The sequence below is a fragment of the Myxine glutinosa genome, chromosome 2 (assembly GCF_964187855.1).
Source record: "Myxine glutinosa chromosome 2, kmMyxGlut1.1, whole genome shotgun sequence".
NCBI lineage: Eukaryota > Metazoa > Chordata > Myxini > Myxiniformes > Myxinidae > Myxine > Myxine glutinosa.
Window position 1 is genome coordinate 260,309,494 of NC_136262.1, and position 19,562 is coordinate 260,329,055.

The following is a 19,562-nucleotide window of genomic DNA, read 5'->3' on the forward strand; positions in this document are numbered from 1 at the left end:
AGGAGCGGTGGAACCGCTCGCACAGGCCGTTCGGCCTGGGGGTGATAGGCCGTGGTACGGTGCAGCTGGACACCGAGCTGCCGCGCGACCGCCCCCCAGAGCTCTGAGGTGAACTGTGGGCCGCGGTCGGACGAGATGTCCGAGGGGGCGCCGAACCGGGCAACCCAGGTGGCGATGAACGCCTGCGCGACGTCCGCCGCCGTCGTCGCCGCCAAAGGCACGGCCTCCGGCCACCGGGTGGTGCGGTCCACCATGGTGGGGACGTGGGTGAAACCCCGCGAGGGGGGCAGAGGTCCCACCAAGTCCACGTGAACGTGGTTGAACCGACGTTCGGGCACCGTAAATGGGGCCAACGGGGCCTGGGTGTGGCGGTGCACCTTCGCGCGCTGGCACGCGAGGCACGTCCTGGTCCAATCGCGGACGACCTTCCGGAGGCCATGCCAGACGAACTTGTCGGTGACCAGCCTCTGGGAGGCCTTCGTGCCCGGGTGGGACAGGCCGTGCATGGCGTCAAAAACCCGGCGCTGCCAGTCCGCGGGCACGATGGGGCGAGGCCGCCCGAGGGAGACGTCGCACAAGAGGGCCGTGCCCGCACTGTCGAACGGCACCTCGGTGACGCGGAGGCCCGTGACGGCGGTCCGCAAGGCCTGGACATCGGGGTCGGTGGTCTGGTCCGCCGCCATCCGGGCATAGTCGATGCCGAGGTGGACCGCGTGGGCGACGGACCGGGAAAGGCAATCCGCCACCGGGTTGTCCTTCCCCGTGACGTTCCGGATGTCCGTTGTGTATTCAGACACGGCCGAGAGGTGACGCTGCTGCCGGGCCAACCACGGCTCGGCGACCTTGGCCATCGTGAAAACCAGGGGCTTGTGGTCGACGAAGGCCGTGAACGAACGGCCCTCGAGCAGATGGCGAAAGTGCCTGACCGCCAGGTGAAGCCCGAGCAACTCGCGGTCGAAGGTACTGTACCGGAGTTCGTGCGGGCGAAGCTGCCGGCTGAAAAACGCCAGCGGTTGCCAAGCTCCACGCACCCATTGCTCGTGCACCGCGCCCACCGCGTAGTCCGACGCGTCGGTGGTGAGGGTGATCGGTGCCTCGGGCGCCGGGTGCGCGAGCATGGTGGCGTTAACCAGGGCGAGCTTCGCGCCCGCGAACGCCGCGTCCATCTGCTCGGTCCAAACGACGTCACCTTTGCCCGGCTTCCCCCGGAGGGCCTCGTGCAGGGGGCGCAGGAGCTGGGCGATGCGGGGCAGGAACCGATGGTAAAAGTTCACCATGCCCAGGAACTCCTGGAGCCCCCTGAAAGTGCGGGGGCGCGGAGACCCCTTGACTGCCTCCACCTTTGCTGGCAAGGGGATGGCCCCGTGCCTGGTGACGCGGTGCCCCAAAAAGTCGATCTCGGCGGCGCCGAACCGGCACTTGGCGGGGTTCACGATCAGGCCATGCTGGCCCAGGCGTTCGAAGAGCGTGCGGAGATGGCGGAGGTGCTCTTCACGGGACGCGCTTGTGACGAGGATGTCATCCAGGTAGACATAGACGAAATCCAGGTCGCGCAAGACGCTGTCCATCAGACGTTGGAACGCCTGAGCCGCATTCTTCAAACCAAAGGGCATCCGAAGGAACACAAAGAGGCCGAGTGGCGTAATGACGGCCGTCTTCGGGATGTCCTCCGGCCTGACGGGGACCTGGTGGTAGCCGCGTATGAGGTCCACCTTCGAAAAGCAGGACATGTTCGCCAACCGGGCGGAAAAGTCTTGTATGTGGGGGACCGGGTAACGGTCGGGGGTGGTGGCATCGTTGAGGCGGCGGTAGTCCCCGCACGGCCGCCATCCCCCGCCAGGCTTCGGCACGATGTGTAGCGGCGACGCCCAAGCACTCTTGGAGCGCCGCACGATGCCCAGCCGCTCCAGCGTAGCGAGCTTCGTCGGTTCGAGGTGGCGTGCCCGGGCGTAGACCAGTGGCCCGACGGTGGGTATGTGATGTTCCACACCGTGCTTTACGGCCACCGCCGAGAAGGTGGGCCGCGTGAGGGCCGGGAACTTGGCGAGGAGGCGGGTGAACTCGTCCGCTGCCGGAAGCGTACAAACTAACCTCGCCGGGACCGAACCGCTCAGCAAGCCGCTTGGCGAGCCGCTCAACGAGCTGCTCAGCGCACAAGAAAGCGAGCTGAACGTTTCAGCCTGGACAAGGCGTCTGTTCTTCACATCTACCAACAACCCGTTTGCACAGAGGAAGTCCGCACCGAGCAGTGCCATGGGGACACTAGCGGTTACGAACGTCCACGTGAAGCGTTGCCCTCCGAACCGCAGGGAGAGGCAGCGCTTCCCGAATGTGCGTATGGGTGTTCCGTTCGCGGCAAGCAACGAGGGGCCCCGGCCCGCGGTTCGCTTGTCGGACGTAGAGGCAGGGATAACGCTCACCTGTGCACCCGTGTCGCATAGGAAGCGGCGCCCGGACAAGGTGTCCGTTATAAAAAGAAGGCTGCCGGAATGGCCGACGCTCAGGGCCGCTACCGAGCGCCGGCTTGGCAGTTTCCCGACTTGCCGAAGGAGCACGGCGGGCGACAACTCCTCGCCTTGTGGCCAAACCTGGCGTGGAAATGGCACCAGGTTTGCGACGAAGGCGGAGGCCACGGTTTTCGCGGTGGTGGTGGGCAGGGCGTGGCGGCGGCCACGCGGTGTGCATCAGCCTCGAGATCCACGAGGTGTGGTGCATCAGCATCAGCGTCAGCCCCGGGATCCGTGACGGCCGCACCGAAGCTCGCCTGCGTGTCACACGCCGCGAAAAACTTGTTGGCCTCGACGGCCAGCGCGCGGGGTTCCTTTTTGTTGGAACCGGCCAACGCGAGGCGTACCTGGGCCGGTACCTGGCATAAAAAGAGTGCCCGGAATAAAAAATCCGATGCTTTGTTCCCCAGTAGCGACAGCATGTGGTCCATTCGGACCGATGGTCGCGTGTCGCCGAGGTCGGGAAGGTCCAGGAGATGGTCGGCCCGTTCGTCCTCTGTGAGGCCGAACGTGGCGATGAGGCGACGCTTGAGCGCCCCGTACCTGTGGTCGGCCGGTGGGTTCCACAGGAGGGACACGACTCGGGCGGCTGTGCCGGGCCCGAGGGCGGCGATGACGTGGAAATAGCGCGTCTCGTCCGCCGTTATGCCACGAAGCTGAAACTGGGCTACGGCCTGCATAAACCATATCTCCGCCTGAGCTTCCCAAAACTCAGGGAGTTTCACCGTTGCCGCGTTGCTGCTGGTAATGGCGCGTTCTGTAGATCAGCGTTGGCTGAACTAATCGAGGTCACCAATGTAGTGCGGTGCTATGCGCACGACTTGTCTTGCCAATGAAGGAAGCAACAACGAACGTAATCAAAAGAGTCTTTATTCTAAGGATCACACTATAGCACTGCCGTGCTCGGGGCTGTGTGCCCCGTGTATATCCCGAGGCCACGCCTACCCCTCGGGCGTGGCCGACACCCTCCTGGTGCGCGGAATGATGTCATCGCGCCAGCGAGCCATCGTGTCCGCCACAAAGGTACGACGTTCGCGTTTAATATCTCCGAAAATCTGGGGCATTGGTTGGATTTATTTTCATTTTCCTCTGCAGGATTGTTTAATACTGTCCGTTAATCCTTTCTAATCACCTGCTTCACAGAATCACAGTTGCTCGGCTAACCCCCGCTCTTGCAGGGAAAATGGCCTTAAAATGCTTGTTGTTGTTGTTGTTGTTGTGTTCACAGTTGCTCGGTAAGCGCGTTTTGGCGGGAAAGCAATTATGTCTGGTTACTGTATGTGTGGGTTCTTGCTGCTGTAAAAGTTCTAAAAGTTCCACTGTACACTAAATTTTGCTGGAATCTGGCCGATTCCGAGTCCTGAAGAGCCCAAGTCCGAGTCCTGAAGAGCCCAAGTCCGAGTCCTGAAGAGCCCAAGTCCGAGTCCTGAATAACCCGAGTCCGAGTCCTGAAGAGCCCGAGTCCGAGTCCTGAAGAGCCCGAGTCCGAGTCCTGAAGAGCCCGAGTCCGAGTCCTGAAGAGCCCGAGTCCGAGTCCTGAAGAGCCCGAGTCCGAGTCCTGAAGAGCCCGAGTCCGAGTCCTGAAGAGCCCGAGTCCGAGTCCTGAAGAGCCCGAGTCCGAGTCCTGAAGAGCCCGAGTCCGAGTCCTGAAGAGCCCGAGTCCGAGTCCTGAAGAATCCGAGTCCTGAAGAGTCCGAGTCCTGAAGAGTCCGAGTCCTGAAGAGTCCGAGTCCTGAAGAGCCCGAGTCCGAGTCCTGAAGAGCCCGAGTCCGAGTCCTGAAGAGCCCGAGTCCGAGTCCTGAAGAGCCCAGTCCGAGTCCTGAAGAGCCCGAGTCCGAGTCCTGAAGAGCCCGAGTCCGAGTCCTGAAGAGCCCGAGTCCGAGTCCTGAAGAGCCCGAGTCCGAGTCCTGAAGAGCCCGAGTCCGAGTCCTGAAGAGCCCGAGTCCGAGTCCTGAAGAGCCCGAGTCCGAGTCCTGAAGAGCCCGAGTCCGAGTCCTGAAGAGCCCGAGTCCGAGTCCTGAAGAGCCCGAGTCCGAGTCCTGAAGAGCCCGAGTCCGAGTCCTGAAGAGCCCGGTCCGAGTCCTGAAGAGCCCGAGTCCGAGTCCTGAAGAGCCCGAGTCCGAGTCCAGAAGAGCCCGAGTCCGAGTCCAGAAGAGCCCGAGTCCGAGTCCAGAAGAGCCCGAGTCCGAGTCCAGAAGAGCCCGAGTCCGAGTCCAGAAGAGCCCGAGTCCGAGTCCTGAAGAGCCCGAGTCCGAGTCCTGAAGAGCCCGAGTCCGAGTCCTGAAGAGCCCGAGTCCGAGTCCTGAAGAGCCCAGTCCGAGTCCTGAAGAGCCGAGTCCGAGTCCTGAAGAGCCCGAGTCCGAGTCCTGAAGAGCCCGAGTCCGAGTCCTGAAGAGCCCGAGTCCGAGTCCTGAAGAGCCCGAGTCCGAGTCCTGAAGAGCCCGAGTCCGAGTCCTGAAGAGCCCGAGTCCGAGTCCTGAAGAGCCCGAGTCCGAGTCCTGAAGAGCCCGAGTCCGAGTCCTGAAGAGCCCGAGTCCGAGTCCTGAAGAGCCCAGTCCGAGTCCTGAAGAGCCCAGTCCGAGTCCTGAAGAGTCGAGTCCGAGTCCGACAAAAAGTGGACTCTCGTCCAGACTCGAGTCCTACATCACTGGTGCATAGTCAGACAAAATGTTTCTGTACACTTCAAAATTCATTCTGCTGCTGCCATCATTAGTAACCATCTATATATATAAAACACAGTTTGTGTGTGTGTAATGTTACCGATAGACTCCTAAACGGAGAGGCTCACGTGCTTGATATTTGGCATAGACATGGCCATTGAGCCTGGGAAGAACATGGCCGACCTAAAAAAAAACATTTCATAATATTTTTTTACCATATTTTTACCTCAGCGCATTTCAGCGAGGAATATTATGCATGGAATCTGACCGGTGGCAGAGCAGCGCGCTGATTCGCTCAGAGCGATCACGTGATGTTCCTTGCCGCCATTAACTCAGTTACGCGTTCGCACGTATTTCAGAGCGAAAAGCGATTGCGTTTTTTCACATTTCAGCGAGGAACATTGCCATTCACACCACATAGGTTTTTTTTTTCTTTCATCTTTATGAGATCCATATTTTTTATTCATATTTACCTCAGCGCATTTCAGCAAGGAATATTATACACGGAATCTGATCAGGTGGCAGAGCAGCACGCTGATTCGCTCAGAGCGATCACTTGATGCTCCTTGCCGCCATAAACTCACAGTTACGCGTTCGCACGTAATTCACACGTTCAAAACAAACGAGATCCGCGAAGCGAGTTGGTCGAGTCGTCCTAACCAAGATGGCGACACGGCGGCTTCACTTTTCACGGAGTATGAGCGTTCTTTTTTATTTTCAATTCAGTGCGCCCGACTCGCTCACGTACTTGATTTGTGGCATAGACATGGCCATTGGGCCTTCACGGTGTAATTTGTGCGAGGCTTTTGTCCGAGTGAGCTTGAGTCGAGAGGGCGAATGTACGGGTTGGGAATGTACGGGTCTCCCTTCCCCCGCCCGGCAACGCCGGTACTGGAGGGCATCACAGGATCGGTGAGTCTCCAAAATCCGCTTCGTGCTGTTGCGAAGATGCAGGACGATGTCGCGATTGTTGTGCTGCTCTCCGACCATGAGAACTGCAACGTCATTGTTGACTGGCCTTCCCCTTCCCTCCCCCTTCCCCCCTCCCCCCTCCATCCTCCCCTCCCCCTCCCTTCCCCCTCCACCCTACCCCCTCCCCTTCTCCCCTCCCCCTCCCTTTTTCCCCCTCCCCCTCCCTTTTCACCCTCCCCCTTCCCCTCCCCCCTACCCCTTCCCCTTCCCCCCTCCCCCCTCCCCCCCCTCTCCCCTCCCCCTCCCCCCTAGGGATCCTAGGATGTTGTCTTAGCGGTTAGAGTGCTGGCTTGGGATCCTAGGATGTTGTCTTAGCGGTTAGGGTGCTGGCTTGGGATCCGAGGATGTTGGCTTAGCGGTTAGGGTGCCGGCTTGGGATCCTAGGATGTTGGCTTAGCGGTTAGGGTGCAGGCTCGGGATCCTAGGATGTTGTCTTAGGGGTTAGGGTGCCGGCTTTGGATCCTAGGATGTTGGCTTAGCGGTTTGGGTGCCGGCTTGGGATCCTAGGATGTTGTCTTAGCGGTTAGGGTGCCGGCTTGGGGTCCTAGGATGTTGGCTTAGCGGTTAGGGTGCCGGCCTGGGATCCTAGGATGTTGTCTTAGCGGTTAGGGTGCAGGCTTGGGATCCTAGGATGTTGGCTTAGTGGTTAGGGTGCCGGCTTGGGATCCTAGGATGTTGGCTTAGTGGTTAGGGTGCTGGCTTGGGATCCTAGGATGTTGGCTTAGCGGTTAGGGTGCCGGCTTGGGATCCTAGGATGTTGTCTTAGTGGTCAGGGTGCCGGCTTGGGATCCTAGGATCCTGAGTTCGAATCTCGGTCGATCGCTGAATTAACGCCAGGGGGGTTGACTCAGCCTGTCATCCTTCCGAGGTCGGCAAATTGAGTACCAGCTTGCTGGGATGAATGATCCCGGTGTGTACCCCGATTTCGAATAGGTACACTGTATCCATGCGCATCGTAAGAGGCGACTAAGGGTTGGCATCAGGAAGGGCATCCGGCCATGAAAACATTGCCTCAAACAGGGAACCATGATTGTCATGGGGCCCGCAAGGCTAACCCCCGCTCTAGCGGGGAAAAATGGCCTTAAAACGATCATTCATTTTCATTCATTCATTCATTCATTCATATATATTTGAGGTGAGCTTAATGAGGTGTAATCCGCCAGCCCTACCTTTAGTCTGTTCGGCATGTGTTAGTTTACCAATTGAATGTATGATTAAGATAGTTTGATCTTTATTTAAATTGTAATTATCACATTAGCTTTTGTCAATCTCCTTATGATTGTTGCAGAAAGCTGTGGATGAGTTTTGGTTCGGTTAAGCTTGCTCATTATTTTTGTTGAAATGAAAATCTTGGCTTTGGCAAGAGCAAGGCATATATCCTTGTCTGTACACTTGATCAGCAAAGTGGCACAAAAATGTTGAAGTTAAGGGAGTTTGCTTCATTTGTGTAATTCAAAGTTGGTGGAGAGTAATATTTTTCTGGCTGTGCAGCTAATTGTGTTCACATTTTGTGCTGTGAGCAGCAGTTGCAGGTGGTCCCATTATTTGGAGACATGCAGATTGAGCTCGAGAGATACATACGCACCAGCGCTCACTATGAGGAGAACAAGAACAAGTGAGGTTTATTTGGCATTGGCCTAGTAAGACCAAGCTAGTGCTTATTTGGGTCACTTTTTTATCAAACATTGGAAAGTTATGAATCTGGGTGTGTTAACATATGATGAAATGAAATAACAGCTAGTCTTGGCTGCTAGGGGGTAACTTTGCATCGTATAATGATAGATATTTCCCCTATGCATGTATTAGCATAAGCAATTTAGCTCATTTAATTGTGCCATTGGATTATGTGTATGGAACGATGCTGTCAACCTTCTCTACATGTGTCTAAAATCACTTTCCCTGAACACCTTTTTAATGTGTAATCCCTTTGTAATTTGTCCTAAATGTGCTTTTTAATGATCCGGCAGGCCATCCGTGTGAGCCGAGATGGGAAAAACCATAATGATGGCCAAAACCGAGTAATCTAAGAGGGTGGGATGTCATTATCAAACCAGCTTATTGTCGTCATCTGTCCACTTCCGGATTTGCGGCAGGATTGTATCGAGTTAATTTCAAAATCATAATTTTATTGAGGATTTTTTAAACCTCCTACCTACCTTACAACCTCCGCTGGGACCCCAAAACGTTCCACGGGAGGTTTGGTGTGGTGTAGCTAGCCCCAAAACTGAGGGAGTAGTTTGGGGACGGACAGACAGACAGACAGACAGACGGACAGACACTCATGTTTTGCTATATATATATGGAGAAGATTTATGGAGAATATTGTCATGGGGACCGCAAGGCTAACCCCCGCTCTTGCAGGGAAAATGGCCTTAAAATGCCTGTTGTTTGTTGCTGTATATATATATACAGGGTGAGTCAAAAGTAGCGCCCGATTTCTGTTTCTGTAAGGTTTCCAGTTTTTCTGGTGAAGGATACGGATAACACTTGATTGGCTCACTTCCAACTCTGCAGATAAACGGCGAGTTGACTTTTGCGGACTTTGTTCCCGTCTCCTGATGGCTTCTTCAGCCTTAGCTAGATCCGTTGCTGTTTTCGGACGACCGGACTTCTTTGCAGTGGCTACCGACCCTGTTGCTTCAAATTTCTCGACAATCAATCGTATGTTTCTTCCCTGGGGTGGGTTAATATCGAATTCCTGTGCCAAACGGCGTGCCGCCATCGTTGGTTGTTCATTACATTTGTAGTAATGTTTCACGGCCGCAATGCGTTGATTCATTGAAAGGTAATTCATGGTTCAATTTGGTGCAAATTCAGTAACTTTCCAAACTCTCAGCAATAACCCGCAAATCAAAAACAAAAATAAATAAATTAAGAAAATTAATAATCTGCAAGACAATTATTAACAACATGACATCCCAGAAAGAATCTGACAGCCGAAAAAACAGAAATCGGGCGCTACTTTTGACTCACCCTGTATATATGTAATTCCACTTTGACATTATGGGGTACTATGTGTAGATCAGTGACGAAAAAATCTCAATTTAAACTATTTTAAATTCAGAATGTAACACAACAAAATGTAAAAAAAAAAAAGTCAAGGGGGTGTGAATTCTTTCTGAAGGCACTGTAGATAGAGCTTCATGGATAGTGATGATCAGTGCCTTGAGCATCCTGTATGGGTGGATATGTGCACATTATTAGTATACATATTATTATTATTATTCCTACCCATCATACCAGGTGGACCTGCACGTCTTGCTCTATCAGTCCCCAGTACATATGTGAGCAAATGGTCTCCATACGGGAAGATCACATCCGTTTCATCTCGGAGCTCGCTCGTCACAGCAACAGCGAGGTTTGTTTATAGCACCGTCTCACCTCATCCTTTTACGAAACCATGTTCTTTTTTTTTTTACTTGACCTCTTTCTCTCCAAGATGTTTATGTTTAATTAATCAATTTATCACATTTGACTCCCTCATTGGCAACCAGGCAAGCCAGATTAGTTCTATCCATGCTCAAAATATGTCTTTTTCTTCAAATGGCTTCCGATGCACAGGTGGTAACGGGCTCTGGGCAAGACAGCCAAAAATCTGATCCAGAGCAACGAGAGCTTTGTGACCTTGCCTTGCGGGGTCTCCAGCTTCTCTCCCGCTGGAGTGCCCATGTCATGGAGGTGGTACGTTCATAAGAGTATTGGTGTTGCAAGAAAACACCATGTTATTGCTATTCCTAATTGTCCTCAGAAATATTGCCGAGGTTTTTTTTGTTTGTTTGTTTGTTTTTGTATACTGAATCGAGGCTCGTGAAAGAGCTAACATTTATTTCACAAACAAATCAACCAGACAAACAAAATATATAAAAAGAGGGAACGGAAGACAAGATGGGGAGAGATGGGGAAGCACACAAACACAACATTTGAGAGCAGGGAGATGTGTGGGAGGGAGAGGGCTTGGGGGGAGGAGGCGTGGGAAGGGGGGGGGGGGTGGAGGGAGAAGTATAAAACACAAGGACACCAAGGACTTCCAGGACAGAAGTTGGTATTTCAAAAAAGTGGAATTGGGGTGAAATTAGCGGGGGTAGAAAAGATCAAGGTTTTGGATGGGGGAAGATAAGAGATGGTGGTGAACAGCAGTTTTAAAGACCTGGAGGGTGGAGTGGGATTGAAGAGAGTGAGGGAGTTTGTTCCAGAGGCGGGAGAAGAGAGGAATGAAGGAGTGAAGGTGAGCAGAGAGTCTTGATTTTGGCAGTTTGACCATAAGAGGGTTGCAGGCAGATCTTGTGCGACCTGTAGGAATATTTGCGAGACAGAGCCCAGAGAGAGCTGGGGGGGCAAGGCCAGAGAGGAGTCGGTAGAAGATGGAAAGACCACCAACCTGCCTGCGGTGAGTGAGTGAGAGGCCCTTGGAGTTAGCTTCATCGCGGGAGATTCCAATGATTCTGAATGCTTTGGTTTCAACAGCGTGAAGACGAGCTAGGTGTGAGGCACCAGCCCAGAGGGGAGAGCAGTATTCCATTGAGCTGCGGATGAAAGCCTTGTATGTGGTGAGGAGCTCAGGTGTGCCAAGGAAGGACTTTGCACGACGGAGGATGCCCAGTCGGCGACTGGCTTTGGAGGCCAGATTTGAAATGTGGTTTTCCCAGGAAAGATCATGGCAGATAGTGAGACCCAAAAGCTTGAGTGACAGAACTTCTTGGAGAGGATTATTCAGAAAGTGGATGGGAGGGTTGTCCAGTCGGTCTTTTCGGAGAGACATCGTAAGAGTGTGAGATTTGTCAGGATTGAAAGACATGTTCCACTTGTTTGCCCAGTCTGTGATTTTGTCCAGGTCTGCAGCGAGTGAGGAGGCAGCAGACTGCCGATCTGAGGGATGAAGAATGGAGCGACAGAGAGTAGAGTCATCAGCAAAGAGATACAGAGGATTTTCAAGAGAGTCAGAGAGATCATTGATGAAGACCAGAAAAAGCACAGGGCCCAGAACACTGCCTTGTGGAACTCCAGCCTGAACAGGAAGAGGAGATGAGAGAAACCCATTCAGGGCCACACGTTGACTACGACTAGAGAGGAAGTCCGCCAGCCATGCGTGGAGATTTCCATTGATACCAAAAGAGGAGAGTTTGGTGAGCAGAGCGGGGTGCCAGACCGTATCGAAGGCACGTGATTTGTCAAGGGAGACTGCTCTAATTTCCTGTTTGGCATTGAGGACCTCCATCCATTGTTGAGAAAGCAGAAGCAGCATGTCCAGAGTAGAGTGTCCAGGTCTGAAACCAAATTGATGATCAGAGATCAAGCCATTGGAGAAGAGGAAAGATTTCATATCTGAAGCAATGATGGATTCCATGACTTTGCTGATAATTGGGAGAAGGCTGATTGGTCTGTAGTTGCTGGGATCTGTTTTTGCACCTTTTTTGTGCAAAGTGGTGATGTTGGCAGATTTCCAAGCAGATGGAAGATGACCTTGAGCAAAAGAGAGGGTGAAGAGAACAGAGAGAGGGAGTGAAAGAGCGGAAGAACAGGTTTTAGGACCCGTGGGCTGATGCCGTCAGGTCCAGTTGCAGAATCCGAGTCGAGGGTTGACAGAAACTTTTCCACCTTGTCAGGAGGAAAGGACACAGAGTCCAGGAGCAGCTGGGTATGACTGGGTACGGTGGGTACAGAGAGGGATGGGTTTGGGACAGAAGATTTAGAGGCAAACACAGAGTTGAGGCATTCAGCTTTTTCACGCGCGGAGTCAGCCGTGTGGCCATTTGAGGTGAGGGAGGGGATGGAGGGGGAACAAACACCAGAAACAGATTTGACCAGATGCCACCAGGATTTGGAAGAGGGAGACAGATAAGAGAGTTCGGTCCTGAGAACAGACAGATATTGTTTCCTGGCTCTCCTGACGGTGGACACACACTTGTTTCGGGCTTTGTGAAAGGAAATGAGATTTCCTTCCGTTGGATTTGCTTTCCAGGAGACGAAAGCAAGTTGTTTCTGGGCAATAGCCTCACCACAAGATTCCGTGTACCATGGACGGGAGGAAGGGTAAGACAACAGAAGACGAGATGGGATAAATCTGTGCATGAGAGAGAGCAGTTTGCTTTGGAAGAATTCCCAGGAAGAATTTATGTCAGAGGCAGTAGAGATGGGAGACCAGTCCAGATGATTGATGGCTGCTTGAAGACCGTGCCAGTTGGCCTGAGTGAAATGCCAGACTCGTCGACGCTGAGGAGGCTCTCTGAGAATGGTCAGAGAGATGTCCACTTTAACAAGCACATGATCAGGAGAGCCGATTGGTGCAGAAGAAGAGCAGCAGACATTTTCAGGGAAGTTAGTCATAACCAAGTCCAGAAGAGAAGATGCTCCGTTGACTGAAATCCGGGTCGGGAAATTGACAGATTGTGTCAGTCCCAGTGAGTCACAGAAGTCCTTTGCTTGCCCAGTCTGTGATTTTGTCCAGGTCTGCAGAGGGTGAGGAGGCTGCGGACTGCCGATCTGAGGGATGAGGAATGGAGCGACAGAGAGTAGAGTCATCAGCAGAGAGATAGAGAGGATTTTCAAGAGAGTCGGAGAGATCATTAATGAAGACCAGAAAAAGCACAGGGCCCAGAACACTGCCTTGGGGAACTCCAGCCTGAACAGGAAGAGGAGATGAGAGAAACCCATTCAGGGCCACACATTGACCGAGTAGAGAGGAAGTCCACCAGCCATGAAATCAGAAATGCTCTGATTTCACATCAGAGCATTTCCATGGATACCAAAGGAGGAGAGTTTGGTGAGCAGAGCGGGGTGCCAGACCGTATCGAAGGCATGTGATATGTCAAGGGAGACAGCTCTAATTTCCTGTTTGGCATTGAGGACCTCCATCCATTGTTGAGAAAGCAGAAGCAGCATGTCCAGAGTTGAGTGACCAGGTCTGAAACCAAATTGATGATCAGAGATCAAGCCATTGGAGAAGAGGAAAGATTTCATATCTGAAGCAATGATGGATTCCATGTTGTTCACACTTCCTTTAGATATGTTAAATAGTGTGAATATTTATGCTGTATAACAGACTTGGTGGTTCGGGTTTCACATCAGAGCTATATTAATAGGTTGTAGTCACTGAGGGTTCCCTTGTGAGATGGTAATATGAACTGAAAGCAGTGTCACTTTACTTCCTTGTATGAAAAATGCTCCATTAAACTTCAGAGGTTCTATTTTCCAGTAATTTCTGTGAAGGCAGTCATGTGTTATCCAAAGTTGGCATGTATTAAACCACTCGTACATTTTGCAATTCGATCAATATTTTCTGCCATTGTCTCTTCATTACGATAGACACTTGACGTGACTTGACTTGATCAGTCTATTTAGTCCACTGCAGGGCAAGGCCTCCCTAAACCTTGTACTTCCTGTTTTATTTAATTCTATTGTATTCTAGTACGTTTCAATTTCACCTCTCCATCTGATTTGTTCTACTTCTGCTTCTTCCAAGGCCTCCTCAAGGTTGCCAGTTTGTAAGTCTTGTCCATCGGTTGTCCTTTCTTGCTGTGTGCCCAGCCCAGTTCCATTTCAGTTTTTGGTGACGAGAATGTCAAATAATTTGGTTTTCTGTTGAATCCGTTTGTTTATCTTCTTCCCCTTGCACCTCATCCAAGAAAGCAAATCACCATGGATCTTTGCGTCATGGTCTCTCTTTTCTCCACCTTCTTCGTTAGAGACCATGTTTCACTGCCATATGTCATTGCTCGGAGAACACACAGGTTGTAAACTTTCTTTTTCAGAAATAAGGGCACAAGTAAACCGTATCCATTTGTATGAGTTGTCGAAAGCACTGTAAGTGTAATTTCTGGTTTCTTCAATTTTTCAATAATCAATTTGAACCTCTTCCCTTTTTGCATGGTGGTTGAACATGAATATTTATCTTTGTTGTATTTTTTTTTTTTTGTGTGATATTTTGACTCTTCAAATTGAGTTTTTTTCCTCGTGATGTTTCAGTTCTTCAGCCTTGTTTGTGATTAAAACAGTAATTTGCGAATTGTCGGTGCATTAGTCTACCCCATCGACATTTATTCCCCCTTTTTTCCCCAATGCAGCTGTCGGCATACTCCTTCGAGGCATGTACTGAACACTTTAGGTGAGATAGTGTCTCCGTATGTGGCACCTGTTTCGATCTTGAACCTGGCACTACTTTGGTGCAGTTTTAAGGTCTCTGTTCCACCATACACCTCGTTTAATATAATAACGACCTGGAGTTGGCATGTACGTGATGTAGAGCTTGTATGTCGCCATTTGTTTCCACACTGGCGAAGGCTCTTTCATACTTTATGGATGTTGGACACAAAGGAAGGTTATGTTCTCTTGATTTTTCCAGAAGCCAATTTATTGTATGAAGGTGATCTGTTGTTGAGCTTCCACCTATGAAACCCACTTGCTCCCATGGCAATGCATTTTACGTATTGGAGAGAAGGATAATTGGACTATTTCTTCAGGTTGGTCTTGTCTCCTTTTTAGTGGATCATCACCAGCACACATTCTTTCTAAGTGATGGGAATATCTTTTTTCATTTTCCAACTACTTTGTGAGTAAGTTTGCTAATTACCCCACACACGTGAAGCGAAAAGTTGGGTTAAGCAATTGGCTTGTGGGGTCAGACGGTGAGTCCGTCTGTCTGTCCATAAATATTAATTCATGATCGAGGGACAACATATTTAAATGGAATGTTATATTTTGAACACGAATCAGAACATGAACAGGAAGGCATGTTTGCCATTTTCTGAATTCGTCCCGACCGCACATGCATGGAGGGGAGTGTGATCATTTTTAACTCAAATGGACTACCGTCCAGTTGAGTTCATCACATACTGAACCCTCCGGCGTCCGTCGTCTGTCGTCCGTTAACTTGTCCAGTCAGTTCAGTTGAGTTCTGCTTCCCTGGAAGCTCCAGTTTTAGTCCGTCTCCCTGCCCGACAGTCAAACAAAATTGGAAATCATTCCAAACAGGCAACCTACTGTTTTTAAGGATGTCATAAAGGATACAAGCAGGTATGAAGAACTAACATGTCAACATAAATATAACATCTTAAATAAGGTGGTGTAAAAGACATATCTTCTGAAGCATCAACGGCGGTAAACTTCCACATTTTTTTTTCTTTCTGCATTTAACATCTTTATTTAATTTCAATTGAATTGGTATAGGTGAGCATTGTAGAACACAAATCACCTTTCACTTTCAATAAACTTTCACAAACCTTCCGTTTAGCAGCACTTCGACAAAATATTACGGCAATTTATGTCATCTCGGCCAATCAAATTTGCCGCTTGCAGACCCCACCAATGTCCTTGTTTCTGGAGACTTCGTGGGGGTAAGGTGTTCTATGAATTGTAGTTTAACCCAAGATAGGTGCACCCCTGGGTACACCCATTCTGTATGCGTAGGTATACCCAGGAGTACACCTATTTCGGTTTAAACTGAGATATTGTGTTTCATGTTGTATAGCAGGTTGCAACTGAGGGGCAGAACAGTTTCCAACTTCTTGATGTTTCAACACACATTACGTTGATTACCCAATTTTATCCCGATGTTGATTATTTTGTTTTCACTTTTCATTCTCACCTACAACCACTCGCAGTACTCCTGGAAATTGGTGCATCCAACAGATAAATTTTCGAACAAGGAATGTCCAGACAGTGCAGAAGAGTATGAACGTGCAACACGTTACAACTACACGAGTGAAGAGAAGTTTGCGTTGGTGGAGGTACGCCCATAGAAACGGAGGAGATTCTGGAACATCACGCAAGCTAGAAGGGATTTTTGTTTTCGAAATCTAAGCTTTCGGTTTCCTCTTTTGTATGAATTTATTTTTGATAATACACTTGCTATGAGTATCACTTCTGTGTCCTCAGGTTATTGCAATGATCAAGGGGTTGCAGGTGCTAATGGGTCGGATGGAAAGTGTGTTCAATCAAGCGGTTCGTCACACGGTCTACGCGGCCCTGCAGGACTTTGCACAAGTCACCCTGCGTGAACCTCTGCGCCAAGCTGTGAAACGAAAGAAAAACGTCATCGTCAGGTGATCAAACGGTGAAGGATGTATGTCCGAGATGCTTACTAAAAGTTAGTGTCGTCTCAAGGCGGATGGAGGTTATGGTTTCATCCCTGGCTGTTTGTCTGTCTGTTTGTTTGTCTTTTGTTTGAAAGGGATGTCTCAAAAGGTTGAGGACGGATTCAGCCGAAACTTGGTGGAGATGTTGGGTATGTGACACGGACTAAATGATTTGATTTTGATGAAGACCCATATCCGGATCCAGATACTATATTATTAAAAGGGATTCTTCACCATTGAGTGATCGGCTTAAAAATGATATATTTAGATAGTATGATATCTCAAAGTTTTGGGTGGATTCGGACAAAACGTGGTGGACAGGTTTGGTGTGCGACACGGACAAATCAATTTGATTTTGGTGAAGATACAAATCCGGATACGATAATTATTTACTTTCTTAAGTGATTCTTCACCATTGAGAGATGGGGCCAAAAAAGATATACAGTATGATACTTTTTAAAAAGTTTTGAACGGATTGTGACAAAACTTGGAGGATGAGCTGGTTAGGCGACAAGACCAAGCCAATTAGATTTTGGTTCAGGTCCGAGTCCAGATCCGGCCTATCGGTTGTGTACAAAATACAAACTGTTCAGCCTGCCATTCGGCTGAAGATTGCCATTCGTTTCCTATAAATTTTTCCCCTCTTCGATTTGTTACCGCTTTGTATAGCTTTGTCAGTTTGTATGTATGTCTTGTCTTTCTGTTCTGCTCTGAAACCTCATTGGTCCACTGACTCTTCCTCTGTATTTCAACTCTTCCATGAGCCTCACCTGAAAAAAATATATACATTTTTGGCAGTTTTGCATTTTATCCTAAGAGCTTTTGTCATTGTAACATTAATATATGAAGATTTTGGAATTGATTCCCACGAGCTATTGTGTAGTGAGCTTTTTCTTCCTTTTTTTTTTGTATACAAGATCGAGGCTCGTGTCAGAGCTAACATTAATGACGAAACCACAAATGGACACATAAGACAAAATAAAGGGAGCGGAAGACAAGATGGGGAGAGAGGGGGAAGCACACAAGAACAACAATAGAGAACAGGGACATCGGGAGATCTGTGGGAGGGAGGAGGCACGGGAAGTGGGGGGAGGGGTGGGAGAGGTAAAAAAAAAAAAAACACATGGACACTGCTAGGACTTCCAGAAAAGAAGTCGGTATTTCAGAAAAGTGGATCTGGGGTGAATTAACGGGGTTAGAAAAGATCAAGGTTTTAGATGGGGTAAGATAGGAGATGGTGGTGAACAGCTGTTTTAAAGACCTGGAGGGAGGAGTGGGATTGAAGGGAGTGCCTAGATTTTGGCAGTTTAACCATAAGAGGGTTGCAGGCAGATCTTGTGCGACCTGTAGGAATACTTGGGGGACAGAGCACAGACAGAGCTGGGGGAGCAAGGCCGGAGAGGAGTCGGTAGAAGACAGAAAGTCCACCAACCTGCCTGCGGTGAGTGAGTGAGAGGCCCTCGGAGTTACCCACACCATTTTAATGGGACTTAAATGTACATTTCACAAATTAGGAAAAGCCACAAGAAACATCACCACAGCTGTACGTTGCTCAAATATGAATTTCGTGTTTTTCACCCACAATACAAAGGCAGCTTATTGATAAATGAACACAAAACGTATTGATAAATGCTACAATGATGCAACATCTCGGGTCAAAGGACAAAATGTTACCACTAATAATCAAAAGTTTGTCCCGATATATTTACACATGGGTCAGTTGGTACAGGTTACAAAATTGTGGTATGCACATAAAAATGGTTCGGTATATTCCCGAGCCTGGTTTGATCACAATATACTTGGTCACTTGAACTGGTCGCTAATATTGATAAGTCAGAGATCTTTAAATCGGTCAGTTTAAATCTGCAGTTACTCTGTTTCTGGGTTGTTTTAAACAATGACATCAGCGACCACTTGTCAGGTTATTGATTTAATGAACTTGTTATGCAGTGTCCTGCAGGCCATTCGAAAGACCTGTTGTGATTGGGAGGGTGGAGTTGAGCCCCCAAATGACCCTTCCTTGAGGGGAGAAAAGGACCCCAAAGGTGGCTTTGACATCAAGGTTCCACGACGCATGGTCGGTCCCTCCAGTACCCAGGTAAACTGGCTTTACAAACTTTTAAATCCCAGGAGTAATTGTAAATTTCTTGTGAAACCGACGTTCTCTCCCCCTCCTTGGTTACTTTCTTGCGTTCAGCTGTACATGGTGCGCACCATGCTCGAGTCTCTGGTTGCTGACCGTAGTGGCTCACGGAAGACATTACGTAGTAGCTTGGAAGGCCCAGCTATTCTTGCCATTGAAGAATTTCATCGTCATTCATTTTTTTATACACACCTACTCACATTCAGCGGTAAGAACACTTTTTTTTCCTGGCCCATTGATCGACTCTGTGATTAAAACTTGTGAGCAAAAGTTATTTATTCTTTAATATGGAATTTTCCACATGCCAAATATCCTAAAACAAGTTATTTATTCTATAAGAATATAATTTGCTGATCAGTAGCAAAGAGAGTTTCGGCAATCGGACAGTCCAGCAAATTTCATTTTGAAAGGGCCTTCATGTAACACACGTTAACAGGGCCTTGATTAGTTTACAAACACGAGCCCTTTCTGTGTTGCATCATAAAGAGCACTGTCCCTCAGTTGTCTCAAATCCAATTTTTAAAATTTGAATTCTCAATTTTTTTCTTTAAGTATTGTCTGTATATATTGGTGCAGCATCTTGGATATCTGATAAATCCATTATGTTTAATTGATGTGTTTGTATTAAACTCACTGAAATGCAAATTTTACATTTAGTGTCATTTTTCAGCAGGTTAAAACAATATTTTATCTACTATATTTGTGTCATGTTGACAAGTTGAATGGCATTGTCCTCATTTCCTGGGGTATAGTTGAATTATTGTCCCCATTTCTCTGTTTGTCTTTTGCTTTGCATGGTTTATTCCGAACTACTCGTCCCGTCCACCTTTTCTCCATATTCATTATAAAACAAGAAGAAAAAGACATGGAAGACATTACGTAGTAGCTTGGAAGGCCCAGCTATTCTTTCAGTAGCTTTCAGTAGCCCCTGTGGTTTGAGTCATTTTGCTGTGCGGAGATAAAGGCCTTCAGTTGGCCATCTTTGATCGGATTATAAAACAAAATCTTCTGCAGATGTATACACATGTTTTGGCTTTGTCCCAAGTTCAAACAAAATCGGTCCATGTATGTCGGGAGATGCTTGGGGATATGTTTAAGTAACAAAATGGCCGCCAGTCGGCCATCTTTGATCGCATCAGGAAACAAAATGATGTGCGTATGTTTACCATCATGTATTGTTTTTGTGTTGATTACGAAGAAAATCGGTCCA

At 49.2% G+C, this 19,562-nt stretch overlaps 1 protein-coding gene across 3 annotated transcripts in view; it reads left to right on the plus strand.

Annotated features, from left to right (window-relative positions):
• Window positions 1-19,562, plus strand: part of LOC137420612 (cytoplasmic FMR1-interacting protein 2) — a 108,698-nt gene that overhangs the window by 40,926 nt on the left and 48,210 nt on the right. For all 3 annotated transcript variants that reach the window (XM_068105820.2, XM_068105822.2, XM_078772491.1), the window contains exons 10-16: window positions 7,663-7,754; window positions 9,383-9,497; window positions 9,701-9,820; window positions 15,736-15,861; window positions 16,010-16,176; window positions 18,160-18,307; window positions 18,407-18,560. In XM_068105820.2, the coding sequence (XP_067961921.1) occupies window positions 7,663-7,754; window positions 9,383-9,497; window positions 9,701-9,820; window positions 15,736-15,861; window positions 16,010-16,176; window positions 18,160-18,307; window positions 18,407-18,560 (922 nt within the window). The remainder of the gene's footprint in view (window positions 1-7,662; window positions 7,755-9,382; window positions 9,498-9,700; window positions 9,821-15,735; window positions 15,862-16,009; window positions 16,177-18,159; window positions 18,308-18,406; window positions 18,561-19,562) is intronic.